This window comes from Aegilops tauschii, chromosome 1 (assembly GCF_002575655.3).
Source record: "Aegilops tauschii subsp. strangulata cultivar AL8/78 chromosome 1, Aet v6.0, whole genome shotgun sequence".
Lineage (NCBI taxonomy): Eukaryota > Viridiplantae > Streptophyta > Magnoliopsida > Poales > Poaceae > Aegilops > Aegilops tauschii.
This window is the reverse complement of record NC_053035.3, coordinates 70,414,006-70,424,076: the sequence shown is the minus strand read 5'-3', so window position 1 is coordinate 70,424,076 and position 10,071 is coordinate 70,414,006. Positions and strand designations below refer to the sequence as shown.

At 46.2% G+C, this 10,071-nt stretch overlaps 1 protein-coding gene across 4 annotated transcripts; it reads right to left on the bottom strand.

The window, feature by feature from the left end:
* Positions 1-5,951: 5,951 nt before the first annotated feature.
* Positions 5,952-9,792, bottom strand: LOC109773059 (protein WHAT'S THIS FACTOR 9, mitochondrial). 4 transcript variants are annotated; one of them, XM_040398625.3, is made up of 5 exons: positions 8,240-9,787; positions 7,990-8,055; positions 7,388-7,596; positions 7,259-7,297; positions 5,952-6,365 (listed from the first exon to the last, which is right to left on the bottom strand). In XM_040398625.3, the coding sequence occupies exon 1, from the start codon at positions 9,503-9,505 to the stop codon at positions 8,333-8,335; it is 1,173 nt and encodes a 390-aa protein (XP_040254559.1). In that variant the 5' UTR covers positions 9,506-9,787; the 3' UTR covers positions 5,952-6,365; positions 7,259-7,297; positions 7,388-7,596; positions 7,990-8,055; positions 8,240-8,332. The 4 variants fall into 4 exon arrangements, with proteins under 4 accessions (XP_040254559.1, XP_020187348.1, XP_040254560.1 ...); XM_020331759.4 differs by lacking the exons at positions 7,259-7,297; positions 7,388-7,596; XM_040398626.3 differs by lacking the exons at positions 7,259-7,297; positions 7,388-7,596 and having other exon boundaries at positions 7,994-8,055.
* Between the last annotated feature and the right edge of the window lie 279 nt (positions 9,793-10,071).

Here is a 10,071-nt window from a genome sequence, read left to right as displayed (position 1 = left end):
CTTCATCATCTTGTTCTTCCTCTTGGCCTTCTTCGTTGTTGGTGTTGTTGTTCTCTTGTGGAGGTGGAGAAGGAGGTTGATGAGGTTCATCTTGGTGTACATCCTCGTTTTCTTCATCTTGGCGTGTCCCACTTGTGGATGCCTCCGAGTCAACTCGTGGTTCACCTTGTCGTGAAGTAGAAGCTTCCACTTGGACGGACGAGGTACTCTCCTTCACCTCCATTGGGCGAATCTTGCTAATAGACAAGTCTTGGATTGCTTCCGAAGGGTCTTTGTCTCCTACATCAATTGGCAATTGCTCTACTTGCGAGCCATTAGATTCATCAAACTTCACATCTACCGTCTCTTCAACCTTTTGGGTGAAATTATTGTAGACACGGTAAGTGTGAGAGTTTGAGCCATAACCGAGTAGGGAACCCTCATGAGATTTAGGAGCAAATTTAGAACGATGATGCTTATCAAGAATATAGCACTTTGAGCCAAATACTCAAAATTATCCAACTTGGGGTTTGTTACCGGTGAGAAGCTCATATGCCGTCTTGCCGAGTAGCTTGTGAAGATATAGACGATTTTTTTTGCATGACAAGCTGTCTCAACCGCTTCCGCCTAAAAGTGTCTTGGCGTCTTGTACTCATCAAGCATCGTTCTCGCCATCTCAATAAGAGTCCGGTTCTTCCTCTCAACAACTCCATTTTGTTGAGGCGCGTATGTAGCCGAGAACTCATGTGAAATCCCTTCTTCGTCAAGAAAGGTATCCACATTTGCGTTCTTGAACTCCGTTCCGTTGTCACTGTGAACCTTCTTGATGTTCACTTCAAATTGATTTTGGGCCTTCCTAGCGAAGTTCTTGAAGATCTTTTGGACCTGTGATTTATCATCAAGAAAGAATACCCACGTAAATCTTGAAAAATCATCGACTATGACTAAACCAAATGAATTTTCATCGAGACTTTCGTAGGCGCTTGGACCAAAAAGAACCATATAAAGTAGCTCGAGCGGTCTTCTCATGGTCATGATGTTCTTCACGAGGTGGCTTCCTCCAACCTGTTTTCCTGTTGACAAGCACTGCACAATCTATCCTTGTCAAATATAACGTCTTTCACTCCAAGGATATGATCACCTTTAATAAGCTTATCAAGATTTTGCATGCCCACATGACCAAACCTTCTATGCCATAACCAACCTTTAGAAGATTTAACAATTAAGCAAGTCCTAGGTTGAGCCTTTTTAGTGAAATCAACAATGTATCGACCACCTCTACGCATACCGGTAAAGACCATATTATGATTATCTCTTCGAAACACTTGGCAATCTACTTCAGTAAATAGGATAATGAAACCGAAGTTAGCTAGTCTAGATACGGAAAGTAAATTATAGCCAAGCGATTCAACGAGCATAACATTTTGGATGGAGCTGTCATGTGAGATGGCCACCTTACCATGGCCAACCACCTTACCCTTTGAGTTATCACCAAAAGTGACATACTTTCGAGGGCCATCATTTTCAGCAAGCTCACGAAATCATTGTCTCCGGTCATGTGATTGGTACATCCACTATCAAGAACCCATTCCTTTCCTCCAGCCATGTAGCCGCGAAGGTTAGCCATAAGACCAAAGTGTCTCATAGACTCATCGAGATCGAAGTCACTATCATCATCCTCATCATAGTATCCATGTTCAACATCTTGTGATTGATCATCACCTAGAGAGAGTGATTCATTAGATGTATGATCATGACAATGTTCATCTTTATGAATTCTAATGACTTCCGAGATGATGTTACTAATGATTCCAACATCTCCTTTGGCACGCATAAGGTCACGAAGCTCAAATAAACAATCACCAAACTTAGGATCTTTAGGATTCATCTTATTTAAAGCAATGGACTTTTAAAGAATCACATCTAGATTTTGCAAGGAATAGTTTGGAAATTGTTCCTCAAGAAATCTCCATATGGTGTAAGCACAATCAAGAGTAGGCAAGCAAACAATCAAATTTCTAGGCAATTCTCTAATGATAAGACTGATTGTTCTAAGATTGCGGATCATGTCAAGAGACTCATCAGGAGTAGGATGCAAGGGGTCAACAAGGGGCGCACAAGGGCTAGTAATGTACTTGTTCAAATGATACTCATTGAAAATCTCAAGCATCTCATTTTTCCAAGCATGAAAGAACTCTCCATCAAGTATAGGCACTCTACGTCTAAGACTCCCAACGTAGACTCATCCATCTTCCTCCAATGGTGATTAAACCAAAGCAATGGAGACCAATGCTCTGATACCAATTGAAAGGATCGAGAAGAGGTGTCTAGAGGGGGGGGGGCGTGATTAGACCCTCAACAAAGAAAAGTAGCAGTTTTGAAGTTCTTTAAGTTAAGGTGGAGTTTTAGCACAAGTTTAAACATTCACAATACATTTCAAGCAAGCATGACAGGAGTATATGAGCAGCGGAAAGTAAAGCATGCAAGTTGCAAGAAAGTAAAGGGATGGGATTGGAGTGTGCAAACGCAATTGGAGACACAGCGATTTTTGGCGTGGTTCCGATAGGTGGTGCTATCGTGCATCCACGTTGGTGGAGACTTCAACCCACGAAGGGCAACGGTTGCGCGAGTCCACGAAGGGTCCACGAAGAAGCAACCTTGTCTATCCCACCATGGCCATCGCCCACAAAGGACTTGCCTCACTAGGGTAGATCTTCACGAAGTAGGCGATCTCCTTACCCTTACAAACTCCTTGGTTCAACTCCACAATCTTGACGGAGGCTCCCAAGTGACACCTAACCAATCTAGGAGACACCACTCTCCAAAAGGTAATAGATGGTGTGTTGATGATGAACTCCTTGCTCTTGTGCTTCATATGATAGTCTCCCCAACACTCAACTCTCTCTCACAGATTTGGATATGGTGGAAAGATGATTTGAGTGGAAAGCAACTTGGGGAAGGCTAGAGATCAAGATTCTTGTGGTTGGATTGGAATGTCTTGGTCTCAACACATGAGTAGGTGGTTCTCTCTCAGAAAATGAGTAGTGGAAGTGTAGGCACGTTCTGATGGCTCTCTCCTCGAGTGGAGAATGGGTGGAGGGGTATATATAGCCTCCACACAAAATCTAGCAGTTACACACAATTTACCAAACTCGGTGGGAACGAATAGTGAAACTCGGTGAGACCGATATGGTTCAAAATGTGAACGTTAGAGTTTCCGGTGGGACCGACATGATCAACTCGATGGGACCGATGTGCTAGGGTTAGGGTAAAACCTAAACTCGGTTTGACCAATTACACAAACTCGGTGAGACCGATTTTGGTAATAGGCAAACAGAGAGTTGGTCAAGCAAACTCGGTGGGACCGACTGCATATCTTGGTGGGACCAAAATAATTGCAACAGGCAACAAAGGGTTTGCAAGCCCATCTCGGTGAGACCGAGATCCCATCGGTGAGATCGAACTGATTAGGGTTTCTGGCAGTGGCTTTGTCAAGTGAACTCGGTGGCGCCGGATAGATCAAATCGGTGGGGCCGAGTTTGACTTTAGGTTTAGGACATATGTGGAAATGAGAAAGTGGTTGAGGGCTTTGGAGCATATCACTAAGCACTTTGAGCAAGCAACCCATTAAGCAACACCTCATCCCCTTTTAATAGTATTGGCTTTTCCTATGGACTCAATGTGAACTTGGATCACTAAAATGAAAATGTAGAGTCTTGAGCTTTTGCCAATCTTTGTCCTTAGCTTCTTGAAGGGGTTCCACATCCTCTTGTCCATGCCACGCCTTTGTTGAACTTTCTGAAATATACTAGATAAAAATATTAGTCCAACAAGAGATATGTTGACATTAATTACCAAAATCACCCAGGGAGCACTTGTGCTTTCAGCGAGGACTAAGTGACCTTAGCTCAAGGGGAATAAGGTGAAGACGTGGTCTTCTGAGTTCAATCTCAGCCTGCCTAAACAGAAGTACAATTGTCACGGCAACTGGAATTGGTCTACCAAATCCTTGTCTTCGCTAAGCAACTGGTTCTATCTTTTCACTCTACTTACAATTCAGTCTCACGAAGTTATTGCTTGCATGCTCTGTTTAACTTCATTGTGTGAAGACATTCTCTCTGATTGCATATTTGGCTTCATACTATCTTCCTATTCTGATCCACTCTACCTAGCTGCTATTTGTCTTCGTGTTTACTATGTACTATTTCTTTGACTATGGCATGGCTAGCGTAGTTTATCTTCTGGTGCATACTGTGTAGGTGTTATTTGGTTGTCTGTCTTCGAAGACATTGCCTGTCTTGAAGACTTCCATAAAAACTGCCTATTCACCCCCTTCTAGTCGATAACTAGCACTTTCAGAAATGAAGAGGCTGAAAGGGGAACAAGGGGGAAGAGAGAGAAGAGAGAAGGTCGTTGCCCATGGTTATAACTTACTAGAAGATACAGTTTAGTAATCAAAATTGCCTATGTGGTGGAGTTATTAGTCGGTTTTGTTTTATGGACCACCTTAATGAGTTCTTAGAGGCGGTTTGCTTTTCAGAACTACCCTAGTTAGATTTTCCAAACAGAATAATCGCCTACATCTGGTCATTATAGGCGGCTTGAAGTTTGTTTGCTAAAAAGCACCTCCGTGGCCTGCCTCTAACACTCGTTTTTACTAGTGCAATGACCATGATTGTTTAGTGCGGGTGATAGAAAGCTTCTCTTATGGCATCTCCATGGGGCTCCCCATTCCCCCTATTTGTCCTGACTGCCCGACCGAATTTGCCATTCAATGGGCTCCCCCATTTCATCCGGGCGGTCTGGACTATCCGAAATCCCCCAGCCGAACCCCAAATCGAGGGGAGTAGGCGAATCCGGATCGTCTGCCACGTCAAATATGGCAACGTAGCCCCACCAGTCGTTTCCTTTCCCTTTGGACCCTTCCCCTTCATGCCCGGTTTCCCGGTAGAGCCCTCTCCTTCTCGTAGTATCCCTTTCCTTTTAAACCCACCACGCTGCCCCCCCCCCCCCCCCCCCCCCGTGGCTTTGCCATGGCACCCCGTCCTTTTCCCGCCTTTGTTTCGCCCCGGGCCGTCAAGGAGGAGTTACACGCCGCTCCCATGTATTTTTCGTGCCTACCCACCATCATCATGGAGAAAAACGTAATCGCCTCCAAGGAGGAGGCACTCGCCGCCCATCGTGCCGCCGGAGCCAAAGAGGAAGAGGAGGCGCGCTCTGCCCCTCACTCCCGCCGAGCCAAGAAGGAGGCACACGCTGCCCGTCATAGCACCCTCGCAGAAGAGCCGTGCGCCACCCGTCACGCCACCATAGTGAAAGATGAGGAGCGCTCCTTCTGTCGAGCTCTCTGTCGGGCCGCCCAGGAGGAGTTCCGCACTGAACGTCACCACAGCGGAGCCACCCTCGCTGCTCGGCCACCGAGGAATCTGAATCTTATATCTCGGAGGTCTCTTCCAGGGAGGTGTCTGTAGTGATAATCACATAAATATCTAGAAGGTCTATTTGTATGTGATGTTGAACATCTCCATATTTTTATACGATCAATGGTTGAATTTTGTGAGGAAAATGGGGGATGCCATTGGTAAACACAACATTTTGAGGGTGTCCACGGACAAACGTGGTTGTCCGTTTAGGGTTTTGGGTTGGAGATGCCCTTGTGTCTCCCGGCTCAAACTACTACTCCACTAAACAAGGAAGACAGTGAAGGAATAACAATTGGAAGGAAATGAGTATTGCTGGAAAATAGTACCAAGAGATTACCAAGAACAAACGGAGCTTAGCAGTTAGACCAATAAAAATGATGAGCAGAGGTAACCAAATGAATTTTAGTGACCACCAGCAGAAGATGAACTATCTCGTTTGTTTTGCTTCCATCTTCATCAATGTGAAGAACCCATTTTTCAGTCCACGGTGGCACGAACCGGTAGCCCCTTAATCATTGGACGGTCGTTTTAGAGCCTTGCAGCCGCGTCTAAATAAAATCTTTCACGAGACATCTTAGCACAATATACAGTCTTTTAGGAACATGCAATACAATATTACAGTCTTTCAGGAACATGCATTAAAACGAATCAGTTTTGGGCAGAAGCTTTGAGGAAATGGTGAACTGATGAACATCTTAGCACTGCCTGACATCTAACCACAAACAAGCCTTAATTGCATGAAGCATTGCAGCCCACAATTGTTAATAACATGCATCAAGAAAGAGCTAAGCTCTTCGAAAGTGTGGTTAGGCCACTGTATTATCTCGTCTTCGGCGATGAACAACCACAAATAAATTGGCAGATGTCCCTGTTCCTGCTGTTGTGACCAGTTGTTCTTCATTCCTCTAGAGATCCCCCAGCTCTTCACCAGCTGAAATGCTCCAAGAGGTTCCTTCTGAATTCCTGAAATAGTAGGTTGCTGACATAGTTATCAATTTGTCATTACAAGACTAAAAGCATAACGTTGGCACTGGCTCATTGTATGATCCTACATGTTTACCCAACAACATTGCTGCGAACATGAGCTTGTCCAAAGTCCAAGGCCCAAATTCCAACCGAAAACATACTGATTGTTAGCACAACAACAACAACAAAGCCTTTTGTCCCAAACAAGTTGGGGCAGGCTAGAGGTGAAACCCATAAGATCTCGTAACCAACTCATGGTTCTGGCACATGAATAGCAAGCTTCGACGCACCCCTGTCCATGGCTAGTTCTCTGGTGATACTCTAGTCCTTCGGATCCCTCTTTACGGACTCCTCCCATGTCAAGTTCGGTCTACCCCGACCTCTCTTGACATTATCGGCACGCTTTAGCCATCCGCTATGCACTGGCGCTTCTAGAGGCCTGCGCTGAATATGCCCAAACCATCTCAGACGATGTTGGACAAGCTTCTCTTCAATCGGCGCTACCCCAACTCTATCTCGAATATCATCATTCCCTATGTTGTTGTAGTTGTTGTTGAATAGGGCTGATGAGTTAACCTCTCAATCAAATTTGACGGACACATTAGCAAAAGGAAGCTCATTCCCCTTTTCTTGATGGAAGGAAATTAATATGACATGGTCAGGACTTCTTGGGTGGTAGCCGTATTATTCATGGACCTTCCCAAGTCCCAACAATTCAAAAACTGTCATAGAACAAACCGCGATATGTGTATGCAATAGGCTCATATTGATCACATATAATCTGTTATGTCTGACCAAGCATCACATATATAGGGTGGAAAGACATGGCTGTTCAACCATTGTGATAAACGGAATAACAATGGATATGCCTGTGGCCATGATAGCATTACCTCGCCGTGCAATATGACGAGTTGACCAGATGCACTGAACTGCAAATGATTACAGGAGATAATTGTTCAGATCTGATTTGCTTTTTTAACAGGAGTGCTCAGTACATATTTGTTACTGCTGAACATCACCTTCTTATAGGCAAGTATAATTGGTAATTGTAGAGCCCACCATATGATTTCCTAAAGGAAAAGACCATTGAAGTTGTCTCTGTCTGGTTTCTGAAGGACGCAAATTGTAAAATTCTAACTTGTATATGGCTGCAAGGAAAATGAAAGTTGCTCTTCCAAGCATAACCAAGCCCTATATAACTATGCTTGAAGACATTGGCCTTTTAGGACTGCATAACAGGGAAGAAAATGTCATCTTTAGAAAAACAGAACAAACATCCAAGGTAGGTACTGTTTGGCCCCATACTCAAACGGCATCCCAGTCTGCTAAGCAACAATGTCCTTAAAATCACAAATATTTTTTCTAGACAAGAAAAGGCGCTTGCTGTTAGCTGCTCCCTCCGTTTCAAAAGAACTGCAAGTTCTAGGATTGTCCTAAGTGAAACTTTTTGAAGTTTGAGAAAGTCTATAGAAAAATCTGCTAATATCCACAATGTTAAATATATATATTATATGATAATACATATCATAATGAATCTAACGAAGCGAATTTGGTGTTGTAGATGTTGATATATTTTTATATAGACTTGTTCAAAGTTAATGAAGTATGACTTGGGACAAACCTACAACTTCAATTATTTTGGAACAGAGGGAGTAATTCCATTTTTCAATCTCCAACGCATTCGTAGCTGCAGGAAAAAGAAAAGCAAAATATGAGGCAACGATATAAACAAATTGTTCTGTAGGCTGACAAAATGACATAAGAGAGCTGTGTAAAGATCTTGGAAAAAGAAAGCTTCATAATAATGTAGGCATTGTAATTTCCTAAATTCTGGAATGTGCGTTCGACACGATGCATCAATATGCACATACCTGCTGAACCATCAGAGAGCATCCATTCTCTCAAGTCACTAGCTTTGCTTCATTCAGGTGCACTAAGAATCAACTGAGCCTATAAGACATTCATTAAGAGAGTTCAGTTCCTTCTTCTCCCTCACTTTCCTCATCCAGTTCACCACAATAGTTGCAGCTTTCTCTGCTCCTCCTTGGTGGCAATGCAGCCCTCATCATGGTGGTATACTCCTCCCTGATAGCAACAAGTGGATGCGCATGCTTCTCAAGCAGCTGGCTCGTGCCACCGTAAGCTTCCCTGAGTACAACTGTCTGTGTACCATGTATCCTTGAGAGGTAAAAAATGCCGGGGTGACGCTCAAATACCTTGGTAAACTTCTGTGGCATGCCAAGAAGCTTCCTCATGTTGCTCACGTTGTGGCGCTCTGTCCTCTTTGCCAATGTGAGGTGCAGCAGCTCATGGAACACTCCGACATTCCGCTTCTCTGACACATCAGTGCGACGGTCAAGGCCCGAGGCGTCGGCGTACGGGTTAGTGTATGGAAGCGTCTGCCACTCCTTCAGCCAGTCCATAGACTTGCTCCTCAGGCCAAACCCCCTCGTGAAGCTCACCGGAAATGGGAGACAGGTGGTGTCGCCACCTGCCGCAGCCTTCTCGAGTTCCGAGACAGCCAGACGGTCGTCCCAGGAGAGGAGGTGGAGCCAGATGCGCTCGTCGCCCTCGGGCTGCTTAAGGTCGAAGTGGTCGAGGTGGCGAGCCAGGATCGATGCGCGGTAGTCGCGGGGCAGGCCCAAGTCCCAGCGGAGAAGGTCGACGGTGTGGAGCGGGAGCGAGCGCGGCAGGGTGAGCATGAGGAGGCGGCGGAGGCGAGCGAGCAGGTCGGGCTCCGAGGCGTCCAGGCAGTCCAGTTCCCGGCACCGGAGGCCGAGCGCTGCGTCCGTGAGGGACACGCCGCCTCCACCGCGGCGGGAGAGCGAGAACAGGGTGTGGTATCTGCGGAGGAAGGCGAGCACGGCGGCCGTGGAGCCAAGCATCTTGTGGACGGACTTATCGGCGAGGAGCTCGGGGCACGAGATACGGTGGCCGGGCCGCGAGGACACGAGGTCGAGCAGGTGGTGGGCAGCGCGGAGGTGGCGCTGGCGCGACAACGCCCCGTCGAGTGCCGGATCCTTGACCAGCTTCAGCTTCACGTTAACCAGCGTCGCGCGCTGCTCCGCCGCAAACAATGGCGCTTCCCACCATCTTCTCCTCCTCCCCGCCACCGCCACCAGCAAGTGCCCCGCCATGGAACGAAACTCGCCGCTGCCCAAGTGCTCGCTTTCGCGGACCGCGACGGTCTCCCGCCGTCACCGGACTAGGAGGCCGAGAAGAAAGGAGTCAAGGAGGACTATGAGGAAACCTAGCAGCGTAAAGGGGGCGGCGGCGGCCGGCGCGGTCGTGAGGCAGGAGCGCGGCTCTGTTTCCCCCCTCTGTCTCTCGGGGGAGCACGTCTGCCCGCTCCTCTCTTGTTTTTCTTTTTTTAAGAAAAGACATCCAAAGGCATTTTGTGTGATACGTACTTCCACCTTTCAGATTTACAAGGCTTAATTCGAAAATCCCGTCAACTAAGATAGATGAGAATGATGAAATTAATTTCGTAGTTTGCAGAAGTACTTAATTAATACTCTCTTTTTTCTTAAAATTTTATGTATACCAATGTATTAATTACAGCACATGCATGCATGGCCACCTCGAGCATCTCAACTCGCCCCCCGAAGAGGCCCCCAATCCCCTTTTTTAGCGCCGGCTTGAAAAATAGGCCTACTCGTGCCTCCAGAAGCCCAATATTCGCCGGTTAGGGTCGAAATTGGTG